This window comes from Alosa pseudoharengus, unplaced genomic scaffold (assembly GCF_046254945.1).
Source record: "Alosa pseudoharengus isolate Yale_2024_CS ecotype anadromous, Long Island Sound unplaced genomic scaffold, YU_APseudo_1.1 YU_APseudo_1.1_scf_20, whole genome shotgun sequence".
Classification (NCBI taxonomy): domain Eukaryota; kingdom Metazoa; phylum Chordata; class Actinopteri; order Clupeiformes; family Clupeidae; genus Alosa; species Alosa pseudoharengus.
Genome location: NW_027468664.1, coordinates 30,444,716 through 30,469,108, shown reverse-complemented (window position 1 = coordinate 30,469,108; position 24,393 = coordinate 30,444,716). Strand labels below are relative to the sequence as shown.

General features: G+C 46.9%; 1 protein-coding gene across 2 annotated transcripts; it reads right to left on the bottom strand.

The window, feature by feature from the left end:
• Window positions 1-1,270: 1,270 nt before the first annotated feature.
• LOC143136380 (actin nucleation-promoting factor WASL-like) lies at window positions 1,271-23,319 on the bottom strand. 2 transcript variants are annotated; one of them, XM_076297072.1, is made up of 11 exons: window positions 22,693-23,319; window positions 15,327-15,461; window positions 14,943-15,029; window positions 14,288-14,384; window positions 13,072-13,095; window positions 9,338-9,518; window positions 8,164-8,206; window positions 7,032-7,185; window positions 5,347-5,957; window positions 4,120-4,228; window positions 1,271-2,695 (listed from the first exon to the last, which is right to left on the bottom strand). In XM_076297072.1, exons 1-11 carry the CDS (start codon window positions 22,795-22,797, stop codon window positions 2,634-2,636), a joined length of 1,608 nt encoding a protein of 535 aa, XP_076153187.1. In that variant the 5' UTR covers window positions 22,798-23,319; the 3' UTR covers window positions 1,271-2,633. The 2 variants fall into 2 exon arrangements, with proteins under 2 accessions (XP_076153187.1, XP_076153188.1); XM_076297073.1 differs by lacking the exon at window positions 13,072-13,095.
• Between the last annotated feature and the right edge of the window lie 1,074 nt (window positions 23,320-24,393).

The following is a 24,393-nucleotide window of genomic DNA, read 5'->3' as shown; positions in this document are numbered from 1 at the left end:
GTAACATGACGTGAAAGCTGTAGTCATATTAGCTAGTCACAGTGAACCACATTTTCCGATTTTCACATTTAAAGGGCAAGTGGTGATATCTGAGGTCAATCCACCCTTAGCCCAAATTATACCCTCTCACAGGGCACTCTGTTGTCATTGCATCTGTTGTCATATTAATCAAACTTGTGCACGAGTGATGAGAAATGCACAGTGGCATCCTGTGAGTGTGTTGGTGTGTGTGTGTGTGTGTGTGTGTGTTGTGATGAGGCCGTCTAGCGCCTCTGTCAGCACACCCACCAGGCTTTGGGGAAACACCTAGTGGACCATGCCTCGGAGGTCACCCAAGGCATCAAGTTAAAACACCAACCCACAGGAGGAAGTTAAATATGACAGCCGGCCACTTTGGTATGTATGCTACACACACTTCTTATGCACGAGTGCTCACTCCAGTTCACACACACATACACACCATATCACAGCTTCCAGTTCACTCACACGCCATAGCATAGGCTCTAGTTCACTCACACACCATAGCCTCTAGTTCACACTCACACACACCATACCATAGCCTTCAGTTCACAAACACACCCACACACCATATAGCCTCTAGTTCACACTCACACACACCATAATATAGCCTCTAGTTCACTCACACCAACATGCACAGACCATACTAACACATACAAAGTATCACACTCTACACAAACACACCTATAGCAAAGAACTCCCTTATGACGTTTCTCCTGTCAGACACTAGTGAATGCTACATCTTTCAGGGTTCCCACTCTGTAAAATTACATGACTTTTCCCTGACTTTCTTTGGCAAAAAACACCTGAATTTCCATGACTTACTATATAATGTGTATGTGTATAATGGTACAATATACCGACCAATGATTTTGAGCAGCCATCTAACGTTCAAGAATCTATTACTTTGGTAACTCAGATGAATAAATGGGCATTGAATAAATAAAATTGGGCTACTCAAGCAAGCAGTAAAGCTTAACCAGTCTGCGTGGAATTATATTTGTATTAATGTATTTTGGCAAGAATTTTAAAGTGCTACAACAAAATTCCCTGAAATCCAATCCAAAATTATAAAATTTCCTGACTTTCCAAAAGTCCATGATATTCCAGAAATTCCATGACCCGTGGGAACCCTGATCTTTGCTTGTGCATGAATGCATATGCACATACATTAACATACTGTACACGCACGCAAGCACGCACACACACACAAAATGGTTAGTGACAATTAAAAGCACAAAGTCTCATAAGAATCTGTAAATATTAACATTTATTTGAGTGTACGACTTAATTCTTTTTCCAACCTATGTTTGAAAGTCTGATGTCTGTGTGTTTTCTTAATGCAAAGCTATTTCCTGTTGAGGAACAACTGAAAGAGAAATTGATAAAACTCAAGACAACAACTGCTCTGCATATAAAAAACAAAACAAATCATTCTGCATTTGTCGCTACTAGTGTTCCCACGGTCTGTCAGTAGCCACGTCCCTGTATGTTACGTCAGTGAATCAAGCTATGGCCCCAAGCTAGCGCCCCATAGGGGAATGAAAGGGTTAATCTAGTGTTTGTGAGCAGTGGCCATTAGTCACGTGACTCAATTATTAAGGTAACAATGCAGCAGGTTGGCATGATTAAAAAAAAAAAAAAACAAAGAAAAAGAAATAGATCACCGAGACGTTGTTCCCTCGTTCACCGATCATTTACTTGAATGCGGCCCTGATTCGAGCATTGAAGACCCATGATTCCTCTTCCGAGTTTCGGGGGGGTGGGGGAGTAAAAGATATACATGACGACATCGACGATACGCTAGTGTTGAATTTTTAAAAACAAAACAAAAATTAAACAAAATTAAACAAAAATAGAAACAGAAAAAAAGTATGCACCTGTAAAGTTAGAGTTACGGCCTACGGGTATGCTGTAGTGTTGCATTTTTGCGTAGTGTTCAATTTCTTTTTTTTCCCCCCCATAATGGATTTTCAAGGGTTGCTCCAGAGAAGAATTCTTTGTTGTTTAAATACAGTTATGATATTGCCCTGTTCCTATGTAGTGGATATCTGCTTCTTGCTATCTTTTTTTGTTTCATTTTTTATCTTCTCAATTCGTGCAAAAATATAACAGACTCATACTCTTGAGTAAATTTACAAAAATCAATTTCATCAACAGCAATGGGCCTGGATATTCCAAAGAGTTGATTCTCGAGAAAAATAATAGTGCTAAACTAGATTTCGATAAGAAAAAGAAATTGAGTACAGAAGAATAAAGGTATGAAAATAGTGTTTTCACTTTTGACTGACATTACAACATTAAGGGTTCCATCAGTTCTGATCCATAGTTCTCCCTTTGAACTGATGGAAAAAAAAAATCAACTCTACAAATCAAGAAAAACTTGATGTAAAATTGCACGTTAATAAAGAAAAAAAAACTTTACAGAGGATGACAAACCTTTACAGATTAAATGAGGTATTGCACAGATTAATGATAAAAAAAAAGCTTAAAGGCAACAAAAATATACAGAAGAAGAAAAAAAACTGATAGAACATTTACATTATAATTTGAATAAGATTTTAGAAAGACAGGAGCAATTTAGTGTCATTATTACTTAGGAAGGGGGGGGGTCACTAGTCATCCCATTCATCATCATCATCAAAGTCTTCCTCTTCATCATCATCTTCATCTTCATCTGATTAAAACACAAGGGGAAGATGTATATTAGTTCCAGATGCATTTGACCACAAAATAACTTTAATAACTAAAGACAAACATTCACAGTGATTGATGTGTGCCATTAGGAAGGCTTTATGGACACTTCTCCAAAAAGTATAGCAGTTGAACAGAAATAATATCAACAATTTATGGTTCATTAGAAAGCCACTGAATAGCATCAAATGGAAATTCACAATCACAGTAAGGGATTTGTAACCTTTCAAAACCCACAGATCACTAAATTCAACCACCAAAAAACTGGAAAACAGGGAAAACAAAACTCGGCTTCAAACTGATTCAAATCCCAACATTAGACCCCTTAAAAAATGTAGCAGTAACACCAAGCTAAAAAGACTGAAAAAAAGGCAATGCGACTGACAAAAAAAGTGTATAATTCGCTAAAAAGCACTACATTTGGCAACCCTAATGATCTAATCTAATACATATTCTGGGCATTAGGGGTAAGAAATGAGAATAAGGATAGCCGAGAAACATTGAGATACAACTGAACACTATATTGGACTTTAAACATTATTGTTGTTAAGACATATGAGCATATGACATATGAGTCAACTCAAAAGTTACAAAGACGAAAAAACAGATTTTGAGGCTGTGAGAGTGGGTTGTTCAGCAGATATGTTGGTGTACATTTGGCAAAGTGCGTCAGTGTGGGTGGGACAATAAATAAATAAATAAATAACATAAAAATCGAGTAAGTTGATGCCTTTTCTACTGCAGGGCTTCAATATGAACTTTTAAAAGCCCATCCATCTGCTCATAATACACTGAGCATTTGGGGAACTTAAAGTATTACGGCCTGTAACAATAGGAGCTATTGGAGGTCCTAATCTCTCAGTTTTATTTTACTCCTCACTCATACTTAGGTTTGCTTCCACTTTGCAAAGACAACATCAAACTGTTCAGGTTATGTGCATACACAGGAAAAACAATTACACACAAAAACATGACTGACTCTTCTCCATTATTGTGTTGCATGCTCCAAATGTAAAGCACTTTGAGCTGCATACTGTGTATGAAGCTATACAAATAAAGCTTATTATATTACATACACATTGCCAAGGATTAAACTTAAAAACAAATTAAGACCCTCTCCTTTCTGAAATTGTTCTGGCCACTGCATAGACCCTTTCAACTGCATAAACAAACATGTCCATTCCTAAGGCATTTCCAGCAACACAGAAAACAACTTGAAGCTAATAATAACTTGGGGACATAAAAAGTATCGGCGTTGGTTTTGAGCATTTCAACCAGAAACCCTGTAGGAGCAGACTGAAAGGGTCTATAGAAGTTTCAACACAGGAGGAGACCTCAAAGGATGAAAAGCGATGAAGAGTTGATGAAAAACGATGAAAAGTTAACGAAAAGCGATGAGTTGCTCACCAGAGGAGTGGATGGCCTTGCTCCTCTTCTGCATCACCTCCATCAGGGCTCCCACGATGCCCGCAGACGGGGCCGGAGCGGACGGGGCCGAGTCCGGGCCGTCAATCACCTGGACAAGCAGTCACATGACACACCACACATCAGCCCACATCCACTCAACAGCCTCTACCCACCACTCGCCTGCAGCCCTTTACATAACTGCATACCCAGGTTCTGTTCACTTTACAGTAAACAAGCCTTAGTTTAGCCAAAACACATATTACATCACACGATCTATACAAGAATTTACTAAGAAGTAGATAGATGTTCTAGATTTATTTATACATAATGATTGGTAAATTCACCAATGGATGTACAGCATCATGGATGAATTCCTCAATCATTAAATTACATTACAAACATGTAATGAATTCCTGCATTAACTATCCTATTCCTTAGGAATACGCATAATTAAGGTCTTTAGCAAAGGTCTACACAAAGAAGAATGTTGCCATTTTCATTCGATCCTGTATTTCTACGCAATAATTAAATGTCAGTGGAAATCATAACCTTTAACATGACATTTGAATTTAACTAAGGGACGACAGAAATGACAACACAGTAACAGTCATCAGTTCAGCTGAATTAAGTGTTAGTGGCATATCATAAATGTTAAGTTAAATGATTTAAGGTTAAGTTCAACTGAGGACCAATCATGCGCATGCTGTGCAACTGATCTAATAGAGGGGCAGGCCTGGGGAGCGCTGTGGCGCAGCTGACTACAGCAGCCATCCACGGGCCAACGGGCCCACGGGAGCCCAGGTTAGAGTCCGAACCGGCTCATTTCCTGATCCAACCACATCTCTCTCTCTCCCACTTGCTTCCTGTAACTCTCTTCACTGTCCTATCAAATTAAAAGTATAAAAGCCACCACCCCACCCCCAAAAAATAAATAAATAAATATATATGAAAATATATATATATATGAGTTTGGTTCCAAAACGCTATATCCTCCATTTTAATGAATTTTCTTTTTTTTTTAAACTTTATTTTCCAAGTAATTTCTGTGAAAATTTAAGAGTATTGTAGTTTGATGTATCTTTACTCAATCAAAACAACAGAACTGCAATTTCATTGATATTACCTGAAATACACAATTAAATAACATGATTATTAATCATGTAATGACTTGTAGCGTTTTGGAACCAAACTCTTCATAAATAAACAGCGCAGGAGGCCTGCACTCACAGTCTTGAGCTGGATGCCCTGTCGTATTTGGTCAAGGAGTGCGTCGCGGCCGATAGACGTGGCGGCGGGCTTGTTGTTGGCCTCCACCTTCTTCAGCTGGGCGCCGCCGCGGATCTGCTCCAGCAGCGCCGACTTGCCCCCGGTGCCCGGTGAGTCCAGCCCCTCCCCCCCGCCGTTCTCAGGCGGCGGGGGCGGCCCCGGGGGTGGAGGTCCCGGTGGGGGTGGGGGTGGTGGTGGAGGAGGGGGCGCTCCTCCTCCTCCTCCTCCTCCTCCTCCTCCACCCATGGAGGGAGAGGAGGCAGCAGAGGAAGAGGAGGAGGAGGGAGGGGGAGGTGGGGGAGGCCCTGGTGGAGCGATGGAGGCGTGGGCAGGCTGGGGTGGGGGAGGCAGAGGCCCTCTGGAGGGTGGAGGGGGTGGAGGTGGGGCGGTCATGCCCGGTCTGGAGGGCGGAGGGGGCGGCGGGGCAGAGGAGGGGGCTCGGGAGGGTGGAGGGGGTGGCGCTCCGCGGCCGCGCGCAGGTGGAGGGGGTGGGGGTCCGCCGCTGTGGTGGGGCGGTGGAGGAGGTGGGGGGGCGCCGCCGCCACCGCCACGTGAGGGTGGGGGAGGGGGGGCTGGACATGTCAGGAGGGGGGGGGGGGGGGGGGAGAAAGAGGGGAAACGTAACATGAGATTTCACTTCAGTGAGACTGCAATGATCAGAGCAATGAAGGAGACTGCACATTCCAAAAGGAATCAAAGTTGAATTTCACAACACACACACACACACACCACACACACACACTCTTTCTAGTATCACAGTAAGCACTCAAGAGAGAAGCTCAGCACTGAAACTCAATGAGAGATTACAATAACTCTAAAAAGATATCTGACTCAAAACATTAACCAGAAACGTCAGTGGGCACACATGATGCAGTGTTGAACTTGGCCGGGGCATACGCCTCTGCTTGGTGTTCTTCCAGCACGGCCTACACTAATAAACACACACTCCCCCCTCTGCCATGAGCTTTTCAAAAGAAATTCCCAGCAGTAGCCTGGAATCTACCATCGGAAACTTTTTTCTTTTACTGGACTTTTGCAGTTGAAAACGGTCTGGCCAAGTTAAAAAATGATTGCAAGCACTCAAAATGCACACAATCTCCTCTGATACAACAACTACTGTATACCACTAGTTCTAAAAAGTGGTGACATGCTAACACTGCAGTTATCCTTTGGCACTAAACGAAAAACCACACTAGGGTGACAGAGTAATGCATGCTTGCACACTCAGAAACACAGATACAGTAGTAGCGGAGGGCAGAGCATGACTGTAGTTGGGCAGCCTTAAGCGCTAATTAGAGGTCTATAAACCCACTGCAAAATCATGCAGACAGCGAGAGCAACCTACCATACAACCTAGGCGGTTCTGAAGGACACACACACACACACACACACACACACACACACACAGACGCACGCGCACCCACACACAGAGTGTATAAAAATGTTATTGCTTTGCTGAGGAGGCATTGTGCTTACATGGATTTTAGCAACCACCACAACCATGTCTCACACACACAAACGTACACACACCCCTATGCCGCCCCCCCCACCCCCACACACACACACACACACACACACACACACACACACACCTCTCTATCTGTGAGACACACAAACACACATAGGGGAAACCCATGCACACACACCTTGTCTGCGGAGTTCATTTTTCACCGCCTCCACGCCACCCTTCTTCTCGATGAAGTCGTAGATGACCTTGGACGTCTCCTTGTCTTTGAGCTGGGCCTCCGAGATGCCGCACATGTCAAAGAGGTTCTTCAGCTCAGGGTCCAGGTTGTTCAACTGGAGACGGACGAACAGCAGACGTCACATTTAGAGGAGTTTGATAGCGCGCTAGTCAGTTAGCACCACTGTAATACTTGGCAGTAAACAACTGGCCTACACGGATTACTTGGTCTTTTCATGTTAGCCCCTCAGTAGCATTGAGCTATGCTCACCCTGTGACAAACATACACTGCATAAATAAGGTCATAAACTATGGCCATTAGTACAACTCCTCCACTACAACTGCACCACCCCCTGCTGGTGAAGAGGCTTGACTATGTGCTTGAGTCACAGCATGTTTTGAGCAGAGGGAAGTATTTAGATTGGGTTTGGAGATTAAACTGGATTATTACTGTTATTTCTGATATTCAATCCAGCAGTGAATATATCTGTGTGTAGCGACCTACATGCCCTTGCGCTACATGCTTGGAAATGATCTTCAAACAGGCAGAATTTAACCCCAGGCCTTCACCGTGGGCTATTTTGTGTTGCCTCATCCCCTGCCAACGATGTGTGGAACACAAGATCAGTCAATCATAAGGACTGGCACAGGACTGTTAACAAAGCATAATATCCTTCCCCCTTTGCAATAAAAATAGCACTTAATACCTCCTCCTCATAACTTTATGCATGAGAAGTTTTTTTTCTTCTCCTGTTCGGATAAATATTATCCTCTTTTTTTTTCAGGGGGAGCAAATGGATTATGCAAAAACAGGTTTATGATTACTGTTTTTCGCCCCAAAATCTGCTTGTGTAATGCTTCTGGTTGAGCAATAAGCGGTGGGCTTTGCGACTTCAAACCCAGAAGCGGCTGCTGACTTCTGACGTGGCTGTTGACAGCTGATGACAGGCACATGACGGGAGAAAGTCAAAGCATTGTCTTAAGCCCTCGCATCCGGCTAGAGGCAGATCAAATGCGCCACTTGATTCCGCTGTGCGATGCTGTAACGGGCTGTGCGAAATTAAAAAGCCATCCAGTGTTGTTGACATACTCACATCAAAGCCTGTGTTTGGGTCCCAGCCCACATGTCCAATGTGCCTGGAGAGAGAGAGAGAGAGGCAGAGAGAGAGAGAGAGAGATAGATAGATAGATAGATAGAGAGGAGAGAGAAAGAGAGAGAGGAGATAGATGGAAGAGAGAGAGAGAGAGAGAAAGAGAGAGAGGAGATAGATGGAAGAGAGAGAGAGAGAGAGAGAGAGAGAGAGAAAGAGAGAGAGATGGAAGAGAGAGAGAGAGAAAGAGAGAGAAAGAGAGAGAAAGAAAGAAAGAAAGAAAGAAAGAAAGAAAGAGAGAGAAAGAGAGAGAAAGAGAGAGAGAGAGAGAGAACCAGTTATCAATACATAACATTTACTTCCTCACCTCACGCACACAAGTGCCCACACACACACACATAGGTACCTAGGATGTATACTCCTTGCATGCATATTCATCAGGGCTGGAAATCTGGAGACAGTAAGACCACTGCAGCTCCTCAATAGCCTATATTCACCAGCAACCCTACTCGCCTACAAAGCACCAGCAGTGCTAAATCTCCAGCACCTGGACGTGCGCGCATCAGCATTAATCAGGCCAGCACGACTTTGAGCCTGGGTCCTTCACCCAGCGATGAACTCGACACCCTGGAGGTCTGGTGAACTCAGGCCGGGGCACTCGGGGAGCTGCGGAAGGTCGGCCAAGGTCACACTTATCCTGGATGTCGGAGAGCAGAGCCGAGATCTCTCTGACCTGCCATACGGATTCCACTTTAACCCCATTCCTGAAAATAACGCTCTACGATTTCTCACCCAGGAAGGTCACGTGAGCTAAACATTATGTAGGATTAAAGGGGATATGTCAAAGATGAATGTATGATTTCCGTCTTGGCCAGTGTACTGAGGGGACTGGCCCATTGAGGGACTAGTCCTAGTGAGTCACTGCATTAAAATGATATGGGGCACGGGACCAGGGCTTGGTTCACATTCACGTTGTGAAAAGGGCATTAAATAATACAGGATTAAAATCCATTCGAAGGAGAGAGTAGTCATGAGACACCCACGTTTATATTCCATTTATTAGCTTATGCGCTCGCAGGGATTTAAAACATTTTACTGGGCTTTCTAACGACACGCAAGAGCAACTACACACAAACGCTTTGGAAGGACAACAAATAAATAAAAACAAAATTCTTACTGGAAGTTGCTTGGCGTGCCAATGTCCGCCTTGGTCAGTTTCTTCCGTTTGCCCTTGGCTTTCTTCTCCTTTTTGTTGAAGTTGCTGTGGACAATGTTGTTCATCTGGGAATTGTTATGGAAACGCATGTTGTTGATTTCCGGGTTTTTGATGTCCACGGTGGCCATTGGCAAGGCAGGTCCTGCAAGACAGATGTCAGCATGTCAAACACAAACAAACAAACACACAAACAAACAAAAAACTCACCTCAACTACACACCTTTTCCACCCCCTCAGATCAAGGGATGGAGAGAGAGAGACGTGCAAAATGGGGAGTTCACACCGGGCCATGTGAACGAACCATTCAGGTTCAGACGCCTGCCAGCGGGAGACATGTTGCGCCCTTCTGTGCATCAGAATGGACAATCCGCAGGACACCCTGCCTGCTCTAACAACTGTCTGGCGCCCCATTTTTCGGAAAAGAGCATCGGCCACAGCAGCCTAGCCCAGCCCCAGTCACGGCACCATTTCCATTAGGCTCGGCCAGCAGTCTGGGAGAACAGCTGGGGCCGACACGAACAGCTGGGAGGGACAGCAATCACCGAGATCCTCTCAGAGCAAAACAAACACGCTCACACTCAAAACACACAAACACACACACACACACACACACCCCTTCACAGCCACAGAGTGTGACCCAGTCGCCGAATGGGGCGACACAAAGAGAGAAACACTGCTATGCCAACCCAAAAAAAACGAAGCCCCTATAAAGACCAGCCAACTAAATACCCAATCGTACTTCCTCCCTCCAGTCTTCTGGAGGCTGCTGTGCTGAATGCTAACCACAGCTGAATGCTAACCACATTCCTATAAAAGGAATCAAATGGTCTTCCGTCTCCTTTCCTATCCGCCCTGCCCTTCGTCATGGGTCTGGGGAGCCTCCCTACCTCGGCTCTCGTGCCCAGCTGGCGAGCCAGTGCTGGGGACAGGTGAAGCGGCGGGGCTGGTGCCAGCGGGACTCTGGGACCTGGAGGAGCTGGCCGGAGAGTCGCTCGCCGGGTCCAACAGCAGGTGGCCCATGTCCAGCGCGGAGCATCCGCGGCGCAGCGAGAGGCGGGCGGCCGGCTCGGACAGCGGCCCGTAGAGCTCGTCCTGCGGCAGCACCAGGCAGTGCAGCGGCGCCAGGCAACCGCTGGCCAGCGGGCCGCCCTCCACCAGCTCCTCAGAAGGAGCCGACAGGAAGGTGGTGCAGAACATCATCTTCATGGAGCTGGTAAGGACCAGGCTGGCATGGGGGTGGCAATGACCCGTTGCGGACGTCCTCCCGCAAGTCTCAAGCTACGAAGACACGTTGACACCCACAGCGATTTGGGTTCGGTAGATGCAGTCCCCTGCGACTGCCCTGCGAGCGACTGACAAACTGACTGACTCCGAGTGGCTCGGTATGGGATCATCAAGCTATGCTCAAGGGGCAGTTTTAGGTCACCGTGCTGGCGTCGGGCAACGCCTCTTCCAGCGGGTGCCCATTGAGGCCCGCCCATTTCCCCGGGAAGAGGGGGGGGGCAGTTGTGGTCTAATCCCGGCGAATTACACGCTGCCACTGGCTTTTTACATAACCAGCAAAGCCACCGCTAATCCCTCCCCAACAAATCTCTCAATTCCTCCTTCTGAAACGTGATAAATTGCTGCCGAGCCGGCTGGACGCCGCCCATCACGGAGAGAGAGAGGCCGCAGACTCAGGGGCACAGATGTGCGGTCGGGGGGTGGGGTGGGGTTAACCGCTGACATCTACTTATTAGGCATGCTTGGTACCAAGAATTTGTCTCTTGTTTTATAAGGACGTTAAAGTTGACTGATGTTTAGCCAACGCTTTTATCGAAAATGGAGTAAATCGAACCCGGACTGACCGATTGGCAGTCGGTGACGGTACCGCTGCTCAATCACGTGAAAGCAGTGTCATTCTGTGGCTGGGTATGAATAGGCCCCGTTACTGGTCCATGTCACTCAAACCTCACATTTCCCATTGTAAGCTACATATCAAGCTAGCTACCACCCAATTCACTCATATTCCTTCCTAAGAGCACGGAGGAATATGCACTGCTCCGCTCAGGTTCACAATGCACAGTCAAGTCAGAAAGAAAAGGTTCATCCTCTTAGCCACAAGGAACCCCCTCTCCCTCCCTTTTCTTTAAAGGTCAGTGGTAGAGGGCCGATTTGTATCAAGGAGCTGTAACCTTGGTGGTATTCAAATGCAGCCAGTGTTTCTAGCGGCTTGTCTGGTCACTGAGCTTGAAGCTGCAGGGACAACACACCCAGCCGTGGTGGAGGAAGCTGTCGTGCCCTGGATTTCCTCCAGGGGCTGAGCCACCTATGTATAGCTGCGGAGTTGTGGACTAGCACCAGCAACTTACCTTTTTCCACGTTTCCAATCAGAACGTGTTTGTTGGCTCACTACGCATCCACTGTAAATGCATGCTTCTTTAAGTTTAACTTTGGGTGACTTGTGTCAGGACAAATTACTCTGCTTGCGTCTTGACACACACACACACACACACACACACACATACACACTCTGGGCACAGCAGAAAAGCCTGTGGCCACCATGGGAGGCAGAGCTGTCAAAACACACCCATGCAAATCATGGACGTCAAGCTCCTATCTGTTAGGCCACACTGGAAATGTCACAGAGATTAGGGCCAGTTCTCACCATACCTCCAGGCACCATGCGGGGAGAGAGAAAGAGAGAGGGGGGGGGTGAGAGAGAGAGAGAGAGAGACGCATCAATGTTGATTGGCTATAAGACCCATTAGTGGCGGCGCCCAAAATTCTCGCTAAACGGATTAATATTTTTATTTTATTTTATTTTTTTTTATATTTTATCACAGTGTTCACACACAGAGCTCCAAGGTGGCAGTGGCACTACATCAACAATACAAACGTAACGATAGGGGAGACTTCATAGGGGAGAGGTGCACAAAATGAAACACATTATGCACAAATTGAAGCTTCAGCCTTTGCAGAAATACAAGCAGTTCCTCGACCAGTGTCTGTTAATATTGATAAACGGCAGGGTATAGGAGGGTTTTTGTTGTTTTTCGGCTTGCCCAGATTAAGAATTTGTACAACACACACACAAAAACACTTTTCTAGAACATTCAAACCATATCTGGGATGGGCCAAGCCTTGGGCAATAGAGCTGGCGTCGCCACTAGAGTGGTTCACATATGGTGGGAGGGCAACTAACCCTGAGAGGATTAATTCTTCCAAGCAAAAGTGTGTGTGTGTGTATGTGTGACTGCACACTCATTCGTGTGTGTGTGTGTGTGTGTGTGTGTGTGTGTGGAAGTGTAGGCTTTTTCAAATGGGGAGGGGAAAACATTAGACTTGACACACATCTGGGGGTAGGGGTGGGGTTGGTGCGAGTGAGTGTGTGTGTGTGAGTAATGCGTGTGCGCTGTGCATGTTTGTGTGTGTTTATGCATAAATGTGTTGGTGTTGCTGTGCGTTTATTTTCATGATTTTTTATGAACCGAAAAATTCCAGAGAACTTAATCTGTTACTCAACAGACTGTCTGAAAGTGTATTATGTTATATTAAGTTAAAAAGATTTGGCATCCCTTTTTAATTCACTTTGAAATGAGATTGGGCTTTGGCTCTGTCTAACCCTGCCTAGTGAATTCTTCAACATAAAAAAGCACTACCAAAAAATATGACATTGAATCATATGAAAAGGAGGCAAGTGATTAACAACGTACCATTTGGTGGGTCACGTCTCTTCTCTGCAAAAACAAAATTAAGATGATTAAACAAATGCTGCGTTTGGCGACGGTCAGACGAACGCGTTAGTGAACTCGGAAGAGAGTGAGTGGGTGAGTGAGTCACGGCGAATGCAAAAAGTGCATTTTAAAAGGAGTTTTAGAAGACTTGAAAGGCATGGGTCTTTCGAGTTAGTGCTTTTACTGAGGTGTTTTTAGAGCCCAAATAACAAGTGGAAAAAAAGTGGAAGAACACGTATAACACAATAAAATTGACAGATTGAGAGAAAAAGTGGTAGAAGCTAAAAGGTAGACATATAGAAAAGGAAGGGAAATTTCAAGCAAGCAAGAGAGGAAAGAAGTGCAAATATGCAATATTGCAAAGTAGCTCATCGGCCCGGAGTTCCCCTTGACTAAGACACTGCCACGCTATGGGGCCTTGGAGATAAAGAAGGAGCGAGAGAGAAAGATGGGAGGAAGTGCTTAGACCCTCGTGAAACTCCGGGAGCACCAGCCATTAAAAAGCGCTGACTCCAACGTGTACCTCACGGGTCCCAGAGACTTCAAAGCAAACAAACCAACCAACGAGTTGAGTGAACGAGTCGACAGTGGCGGGGAGGCCAACAAGGGCCCTGGAAGAACAGCGGCCATCATTACAAAGAGGGCCTAAAGTGAGACGCAAGAAAAGGAGATGGAGAGAGGGAGGGAGAGAGAGAGAGAAAGAGAGAGAGAGAGAAAGAGAGAGAGCGAGAAAGAGAGCCCAAAGAGAGAGAAAAAGAAAGAAAGAAAGAAAGAAAGAAAGAAAGAAAGAAAGAGAGAAAGAGAGAGCCCAAAGAGAGACGCAGGAGAAAGAGAGGATGGCTAGATGATGGTGGAGTTAAAAAGACTTGCTAAAATAGCATGGAGGGGGGGGGGGGTCAAATGGAGTGAGTCATCATCTCAGCTATCCGAGCAGTAAGAGAACAAAAGAGAGAAAAGGAAGAGAGGTCTAGAGTAAAAATAGGGGTAAGACTACCAACGCTTGAGCAAAATAAAGATAGAGTCAAATCCAGCAGGTTAACAGTGGAAACCGCCAGTGGAAGAGAAATGAGAGAGTGAGAAACTGAACTAGGGTGGGGTGGGGTGGGGTAATAGAAGGTGGGGGAGGAGTGAGGTGGGGTAATAGTGGAAGGGACAGATGTTAGCAGACAAGTTAGCGCTGACAGCTCACACTCACCGGTTTTCCTCTGTCGCCTTGACAGCAGGTCTGTGGTGGCGCTGCGGAAGCGCTTGGCCTCTTCCTCACTGGCAAAGTTCAGGCCAATCTGGCATGTCTGCAAGAGCAAGCAGTCACACGCATGAATCAGCTGAATTCCTTTGCCCAATATAGAAATAGCAAATAACAAACGAGAAGCCAATGTCCCATTTTACACTCAATAACATCCAATATGATAGTCACACTGTGCCGTCAAGTTTTCGAGAGAGCATGTCTATTTGTCAAATGACAAAATGCCACTAAGAAATGACATTGTCACCACTACATGATTCAGTACTAATAAACATCAATTAGACAAACAAAAAAACAACATGATTAACAACGTAAACACGTCCACACAGTCCCTTCATAATCCAAAATGAAGAGCGTTTCCATGACTCCACACAGCTGATGAGTAAGCTGGTGCAGGTAGAGAGCACATCCTTCCTGGCAGGCTGATTCCTATCAGTTCAACCTGTAGGCCTTATCGCAAGGGTCAGATGCACATACCTCATGGTCTGTTGAGGTCTTTTGCATGACCGTTGAGCCAAAGCTTTCCACATAAACACAGGATATAGAAAGATACACGAAAGAACACGAAAACACACAGGAAGAGAAGACGGGACGAGACACTTACATCTCCGGCAAACGTCAGAAAGTATGTCCTGGAGGGGGTGACGGCAAAGTTGTTGTAGAGTTCCTGCTCAAACAAGGTCTTTCCCTCCTGTGTTAAAATGAGACCGAAATACACAATAATCAGCCGAGTTGAGTTAACGGTGTGGTGGCGCCATGGACACAAACATGACATGGCGGTTGGTCGACGCCAGTGGTGGCGCATATACCTCTAAAGTCCTCCTACAAAAAGTTGCCATCTTTGCCCATATAAGGAGATCCTGGAGCTAACCGAAGCTAACTACTTATTGCAAGTTGCACTACAAGTTAGCTCCCATGTAGCAAAATTCTTCTTATATGGGCAAAGCTTTCTTTGTAGGCAATCTTTAGAGGTCTACTGGGGGCTCACCTTGATGTCGAAGATCCGGATGAAGTAGGACCTCAGGGGGTTGTCTTTGACCAGACAGGCCACGCCACAGCACCTCTTCGTCCAGCAGCCATTCCTCTCGCCCGTAAACACCTGCACCACTCCTGAGGCTAGGGTCTGGCCACCAGAGAGAGAGAGAAAGTGAGAGAGAGAAAGAAAGAAAGAGAAAGAGAAAGAGACAGAGAGAGAGAGAAAGCGAAAGAAAAAAGAAAGAAAGAAAGAAAGAAAGAGAGAGAGAGAGGGGAGCAGGAGAGAGCGAGAGAGGGAGGGAGGGATAGATAGAACTGTTAAATTCTCATTATGCATCACGGTGGCAGGGAGAACGACCATAATCTTCCTAGATTCCAAGTCAGTGACCTAGAAGACAGATCATATGCCTTCACTGTTTATGGCCTACATTTACACACACACACACACACACACACGCTGCCCCTCTATCCTCTCCTCACACACACACACACGCACGCTTATAAACACAGGCATGCACGCACACATCCATAAAAAGCAGTGATGTACACACACATACAGGGCTTACGCGCACACACACATACAAACACACTCACTCACACACAGATCGGCACACCCAAGTAACAGGATTACAGGCTTACAGACCTACACACACACACTTCTACCCTCCATGCATCATTTCCAGTGATGGGGTGTTTTGGCTGTGAACGCCGTGGTCCTGGCCATAATTATGCCCTTGGGTTTGTGCTGACACGCGCTCCCTGGGCCACAGCACAGTGGCTGGCAGGGGGCCGGAGCACCACTGCTGTCAGTCAGTCAGTCAGCCGCTCTCGCTCTCTCTCTTTCCCTCTCTCTCTTTCCCTCTCTCTCTTTCCCTCTCTCTCCGCTCCTGATGCAGTGGGCGTGGTGGGGGCACCGTGAAAGGAAGAGCGCCTCGGCCACGGACCACAGGGGGGTTCAGGAAATGATGACGGAGGTGTCAACGCCGCTGTTGACGCCGCCATGCTCCACTGCAGGAGGCTGCGGGAGCGACCTGGGTTTGGAGCTTGGTGAAGTACCGCAGAGGCATACATCACCGATGGCCGTAGAGGGAGGAAAAGAAAAAGAAACGAAAGAGGGGGGGGGGGGCGGAAAGGCGAAGACACGCCGTCCTCCATGACAGAGTGGCTCGGTTCTCTCTTGGACAGCCCTCTTTGCCAAGTGCCTCTCTCTCGCTTTATGAAAACGCACGCACGCACGCACGCACGCACACACACACACACACACTCCCCCCCCCCCTCTCTCTCACACACACACACACACACACACTCTCTTCCTCTCACGCTCACACACACAGTGTGTCTTGGCAGTCTCCTCACGCAAGTGCGCTGCCAAGCTGCCAGGGATGCAGCAAAAAGAAACGCTTGCTGGAGTCAGCTCTGCTAATAATAATAATGAGAGCTGGAGAGGGCGGTTGGGTGGGGTGGGGAGGGGCGGGAATGGAGAAGTGCTCTTCCATGATTGCGTTGGAAAAAGAACAGTCCGGTTAACAAATGCCAGAAACTCTGCGAAGTACAGAGAGGAGCCAGGGTCAGATAGAGGATGCAACCACATCACCTCGAATGACAGAGCAATGTGGAGGGAAGGAAGGATGGAGGGAGGGAGAGGGAGAGAGAAAGAGAAGTCTTATGTGAGGGACTGCATTTGCATCCATGTACAACAGTTCCTGCTCTACCACAGATAGAGGCCATCATCAGGTCCATCCTTCCATGACAGAGCTGCAGTCATACATGATGAAAACACACATCGGTATCTTTCATGAGCTCGTCGTCGACAACAGCATTACAAGTGGTCACTAATAAGAAACAGCCCACAAAGTCCTGCAGCGCTGCACAGTCTGGAGAGGAGGCCGTAAAAGGCTGACTGGAGGAGAGGGACACGGACGGCCACCTGGGGTGCTAATTGCAATCCGCAGGACAAGCTGCCATGCAGGAAATGCCACTGGAACTTTGGTGCAAAACCACCAGCTAACTAAGAGGGGGAGGGGGGCTTTGAAAGACGCTTGCTTTAAAAGAGGGTCAACTCTGATGATTCATGAAAGGAAATGGGGAGAAGCAGAGAGAGAGAGAGAGAGAGAGAGAGAGAGAGAGAAGTTTGAGAGAATAGAGAGGAGAGGAAATGGGAGGGAGAGAAAGGACAGAGCGAGAAAAAGAGAAAGAGAGAGAAAGAGAGTGAGAGGACCGCAGCAGAGAGTTGGGCAGGCCAGGCTCGTCGGACCCTGCCAGGAGCTGTGTGGCTCAGGAATGCGCCCTAAATGACGGGGTCGTGGAGGGCTTCGCCACACTGGGGGCCTGTTAGCACATTTGGGCCCTGCGAACAGGATCTGGTCAAACACAGCTCCAGCACCACCGCTGCTGCGTCCACAAGCTGCGTCTGCAACTCAACAGAGCAGTCTGAAGGAGCCAAGAGAACACACAGGCAAGAGGAAGCGCATCATCTCTTAGGGCTTCTACACGCGTTCCATTAACGCATGCCAGTGGGTGTTCCCGACGGTAGCTATGCAAATTAGTCTGTCGATTGGCTTGATTGGCCGGTGCCGTCTGTCGGTGCAGCAACAGCTGAACTTCTCAACGCGAGCGACGGGAGCAACGCGACGCAACGGACCCACAATTCAGTTCGGCAACGGATGATGTAAGCCCATGTAAAGTGAATGGGATGCATCTCCAGCACTGCAACGCACGCAACTGTGTGTAGGAGCCGTTAGAAGGCCGCTTGGAAGGCCACTCAGTAAAAAATATCATCCTGTAATAAAGAGGGAGGGGAAAAAAGAACGCTAATAAAAGATGCTAAAGGAATCAAGCAATCCATAAAGCGCAGTCATGCTAGAGTCGACTGGCAGCACCCCATCCTCCTTTCACCGCCCCCTCTATCTCCTTCCTCCCCTCCCTCCCTCCCTTTTTCTCATTGCAAAAGTATTTAAATGAGGGTGGGCGCGGGTGGATTTTTATCAGGGCTGAGCAGGAGCCGTTTGCTGAGTGGGCCTGCGGAGAGCGGAACTTTTAATCTCCATCTTTACTGGCGGCCAGAAAGTGTGCCCGCAGGGAGAGAGCACAAGGTGGGAGATGGACTGAATGCCCGCTCCCAGCACTACCGCAGCCTCAACCCACAACCCTCTATTTGTGTGTGTGTGTGTGTGTGTTGCATAGCCCATGCACATTAACATTGACTTTTATTCATTTAGCACATGCTTTTACCTAAATTGACTAACATTTTAGTCCATATAGTCTTCCTCACCATGGAGCAAAGCCCTTTCCAGTGGCGTTGTTAGCTGCAGGAACACCATGTGGCAGGAGTCTTTGTGCCCCCACACAGGCTCCCCTCTCCAGCCTCTGTGTTAGCATGCAAACGGCATCCCTTCCCTCTTTAACGGAGAATTCCGGTGTGATATTGACCTAAAGTGTGTTGAAACATGATACCGAGTGTGAACGTATGTCTCTTAGCCCATATCGGCTTGTCCCCTGCACTCCAAAATCTGGCGCTAGTTAGCCAATGCTACCAACAGCTTTTTCAATGGTGGTGCTTTGGCCAAAAATAATTCCGTGGAAATGCATGGATTCCAGTTGCTGCCATTGGAAGAAACTGGAATCCATGCATTTCCACTGAATTATTTTTGGAATCTGATCCCTTATCATACCTGTTCATTCTTACTCGTCGCTCGACTTATCGTGACTAAATTCAAGATGGCTGCAAACGCTAAACTTCGTGAAGATACTGTCTGCATAAATCGTCTTGTAAGTACTGTAAACTACCAGTGCTTTTTCAAGTTCTCAATGTCTCGTTTTAAATGTCAGGGCCCTCGGAAGTCTACCAATAAAGTGTGGAGATACATTGAGCCTCGTAAATGGTGTAAAACAGTGATTTATTTGCATGGCTAGCCCGATGCCGAAGCACCACCATTGAAAAAGCTGTTGGCAGCATCGGCTAACTAGCGCCAGATTTTGGAGTGCAGGGGACAAGCCGAGATGGGCTATGAGACATACGTTCACACTCTGTATCATGTTTCAACACACTTTAGGTCAATATCACACCGGAATTCTCCTTTAACGGAGGGGCAGCCCGTGGAGAGCGAGCCGCGGTGGAACGTGATTGCCAAGGCTAAGCCGTCGTCAATCGTGCGGAACGGAACAGAGCGGCACGGCGCGTGAAGCCATCCTCTCTTATGCAACGGCAGCGCTGCGCTGTGCACTGCACAGACGTGACCCTGACCACTGTGTGCATCTCTGATTACAGTATCAGCACAAGCCTTTATGGATGGGGATTGGCGAAGGAGGATGAGGAGGAGGAAGAAGAAGATGTCGAGCAACTGACTTCACAGCTTTACTAAATCAGCGAACATCTTTCTGACCGTCTTTCTGTTATTCAACTGAGAGGATGTGAGAGAGACAGGAAGAAAGGGGGAGAGAGAGAGAGAGAAACAGAGATAGATACTATTTCATCTGGGCAACTCATGGACCACTTCAGCCTCTACAGTGACTAAGGGAATGGACAGGAGAATGATAAAGGAGAAAGAAGGGGGGTCTCTCTCAAACAGGAGCAAAGTTTTCCCCCGAGTAGCCCATCACTCGAGCAGGAAGCGCAAAGAGAGTGGAGAGAGGAGGGGGGGGGGGGGTGGCGAGGGAGAGTGCCAAGGGAGAGTGCCCACCAGAGCGGGCGGCGGAGATCAAGAGAGGCCTGTCTCTGCCGGCCGACCGGCGCGGCACAAAGCCCCCAGTGAGACCCACCGCAGCACTTCCTGCCGAGGGGAGAGGACTGCTGATCAGGCACTCACCCCTTCTCCCCCACTCCCCGCACAGACTAGCACTCTCTACGTCTCCACTTTCCTCAATACCCTGTGTGTGTGTGTGTGTGTGTGTGTCTGAACGTGAGTGCAAATTTGTGTTGGTGTGGCTGAGTGTGTATCTCTGTATGTGAGTGAGAGTGTGTGTGTGTGTGTGTGTGTGTGTGTGTGTGTGTGTGTGTGTGTGTGTGTGTGTGTGTGTGTGTGTGTGTGTGTGTGTGTGTGTGTGTGTGGGGGGGGGGGTGTATAGTATGGGTGTGGATCTGAGTGTGTGTGCGCATGTGTACGTGTCTGCACAAAAAGAACTGGATGCCTTTCACCTTTACTCTCTTGTGACTGCGAACACTGCAGAGAGAAACAGGAGCCCCAAGAAACAGTAGACGCACGAGCAACGCCGCGCCTGAGCAATAGGTATGCGTGAGAGAGAGACAGAGAGAGAGTAAATGAATGAGGGAAAGAAAGGAGGAAGCCAGAGTGAAGGACAAGAAAGGTTGATACAGAGAAGAGAGTGAGAGAAGGCAACCGAGCGAGAGACTTGAGGAGCCACCAGAGGGGGCTTGAAGGACGACCTCCATGTCGCATCGCAGAGAAACTACACAGTGAAGGAATTCCTCTGTCGTAAGCAGAGAAATTTCTGACAATACACCCACTCCAAACATGAATGGACAGGCCTCACGTCACTAGGGAGAATCAGGCTTTGTGTTGCCATAGCTGCTCTATATCAGGGATAGGAGATGGCAGGGAGGGGTACAGTGACACAGAGGAAAATAATGTTGATAAGTTTTCTGTTACTCTTTCTGTTCCCGTTCTGTTCCCGTTCACCCAATGTTTTCTTCATAATCGGGCCATTATGTAACACGTAATTGCGATTGCACATTCGCAGCCCGTTTCAGCTTAATTTCCCCACACTCGCTCACACTGACACACACACACAATCTTCTTCATACTGTCCAACACAGAGAAAAGGACAGCATGGCTAGAATACTTCACATGCCTAAGCCGTAGGTCACATGAAGGCAATGACATCACCGTCACAAGGGCACCACCGCCACCATATAACAGCGCAGATGCTAGCCAGGAGACACCAGGTAAAGACTAGTTGGTCATGTGACCCCTTCTAGTCTGCCTCCCAAACTCGCCTCTCTGTTTCCTTCACACTGGTTCATTCTTACGGTCGAAACGGTGAATGAACAGGTATGAGGAAACGTGGTGTTGTATTGTGGAGATGTGAAAGGTCATCAGGGAAGGCTTTCTCTCCAGAGTACATAAAGGCAGGCGAGATAGCACGAAACACACACACACACACACAAATAAAATGGGTATAGAGGCCTACAGACAAACTCACTCAAGCGTTAACATTGCACAACACAGATTGCCCCTGCATTCGGAAGTAAATCTGATTAAGCTTGTTGATTAAACAAATGCAAAAAAAAAAACAAGCGATCTGAGACTTAAATTAAGGAGCAGCACCATTTCTTTCTTCTGGCTAATGACCAACATTTACTGTTTACCACTGCCAGTGGGAATGACAGGCGCCGCCAGCTCAAACCCTTTACAGAATCTTGTTAAATGCCTGTTGTTAAGATTTCTCCCAGGGGCCTACTTAGACCATCAAAGACCATCAAAATAGAACTGCAAGATGACAAGTACCTTGGTCTACTACACCACCTAGACGCATGTAAGTTAATAGGGCCAGTTCGTCGTAGTGAGGGCTGTGTCAGCAGAGCCAGCACTGAATTTAAGGACAGAAAACAGAGCTTGTGCAACGTTCATTTAAATAAGGAGCTCTTGTCATGCGATGCCCAATTAATAAAACAGTCTTGCCGACACACCGACGACCTCCCAGTTCATCGTTCAGCAGGACTGAAGAGGTAGACTTTCATCAATTTAGCGGCCGTGACCACTTTTGAGCGTCGACTGCGGATGGACAAATACAACTTATGTTGTATATTTGCAATGTACCAGGTGGTTTGTGGCTTGCTGCCTTTATTTTAAACAGTGTTATCAAGTAAGCTGCACGTACAAAAGCAAGTTGCTAAGTCAGAAACAGGAAACGTTATGTAATGACAAACCACAACGACTCGCTTCCTAGCAAATTGACTTTCCAGATCCAGGTCTATGTAAACAATTCCTAAGAAAAGTATCCTAGCTAGCTAGCAGTAGCATACAACAGTCGCTGACTGCAGGAATGTCGGTGTAGGCCTCAGGGCTTGGCTAAAACTTTTCACCGCCTTAATGACACCAGCTCCTGGGATGTTAACACACCCTGTCCCTTCTCCTGTGGTGCGTGCACTGCCATTCCCAAAATATTTGCCGATTAATAGCTTATACTATCTTCACTGACCGCACATTTCTCAAAAGCACGGACAACTGAACACACTATCATGACTAACATACAGGTGTTTTACAGGCATACATGCTTCTATAACGTTAACAATGATGCAGGTAATATGCTGATAACATTAGGTAACTGTAACGTTTGCTGAACACCGCAGTCAGGACCATAGCCTGGTAGCGTCAGCTAAAGTGGCAGCTAGCTAGACTAGCGCTAGCTAGTAAACTTACGCTGCATTTCCTGCCCAGATGATTGAAGAGACTGTCGTTTTCTTGCGGGGTAAGGAGTATGGATCCGACATTCGTTGGCCGCCGAGGCGGCGGATGACCACTCATACTTAATTGTCAATCAAAAACAGAATAATGCGAACTCCAAAAGAGAGAAAATTAGAGACAGGCAGTCATTGATCACCGTGGCCTGCAACTGGACCCTCTCATGGGTGCAGGTTTGTTGCGGACGAAGCGAGGTGAACGTAAAATCTCTAACTTGTTCAGGGAGTCTGAAATACGGTGCAGATGTTCCTTCGACTTCCAAAAAAAGCCAGTTAGCTCTGGTGTCCCACTGTCTCAAAAATCTAAACTTTCATCGTAACTCAGACAGCAACATCGACAGCTTGATCCAACATGGCAGCAGTGTAACGCAACATTGCGCATGACAGGGAGCCACGGCGATTCTGAGTTTATTTACGTACGTTTTGGAGCGCTGCGACTCTCCCAAATACCCTTGCGCTGGTCAGACGTTTGACATACACTGATAACCACGGCAAAGCTATGGAAATATTTAATCGTTGCGCTGAGAGGGAAGGGTCGAGTGGTCCTCTCCTCTGGGAGATTTAGAAACGCAAATGCACCGTGAGAATGTCATGAGCGTACAATAGGGCGGAGTCTGCAGGAGTGAGGTTGCCAAATTTATGTTATGCTAATCAAGGAGAGAGGAATGTGACGTGAGAATGTGGAGACAGATTAAACATGGTGTGATGTTGAATACTGCAGAATTATGACATACATTATCAAACAGTGGATCCATAATTTACTTTAAACACTGAAGTTTAGACAGTCAAATAAAAATAAACACATTAGAGGGATTGGACTCTGCTCCAGTTAACACATGGCCTTGAGGGGCATCTGTGAGACATGATTGGTGAAGCAGTGTGGATATATCTTACATGCAATATTAATAGAAAGATTTAATCTATCGTTGAAAATAAATAATAATGAAAAAAACACAGGTCACATTAAGTCAAACAGTCACAGTGCCAGCCTCACTACACATTGTCAATGTATGCTCTAGACTGGCTCTACTTAGTGAACAGAAGGAGAGGATGATGCATATTTCATAATTTTGCCCCAAGGGAGACAAGACGCACACATGCACACTGCTCAGTACACAGCCCTGCCTTTAACGAAATGTGACTAATACACATGCCTGGCCACGGAGATACAATGTGGGTCACAGAGCAAGCTCCAATGGAGGAGGAATCAGTGTTGCTTCACTATCGTGTATAGAGTAGGCCTATATGCTTTCGTTTCTCTGAACAACTAACAATAGCCTACGGCAGGGAACTAAAATGGGAAAAAAGAAAATGTATAGGCTACATGTTTTTCTGACAAAATCACAGATACAATAGATGACATTGCCTAATTGGGGGCGGGTGTGTGTGTGTGTGTGGGGGGGGGGGGGGGGGGGTAGATGTGTGTGTGTGTGTGTGTGTGTGTGTGTGTGTGGGGGGGGGGGGGGGGGTTAAATCACTGGCCAGCGTGTAACAGGAAATAACACACAGCCTAAATAGCCCATATTGGTCTCTGGACGTATCACCTTCTCAGAGTGAGCCACTCCTTCCCATGGTTAGGCAGTGATGTAGCAAGCGCTAAAGAGCCTGAAGAACCTGCCAGACAGGCAGGCAGCCTTCCCTAGCAGAGTCAGATACACAC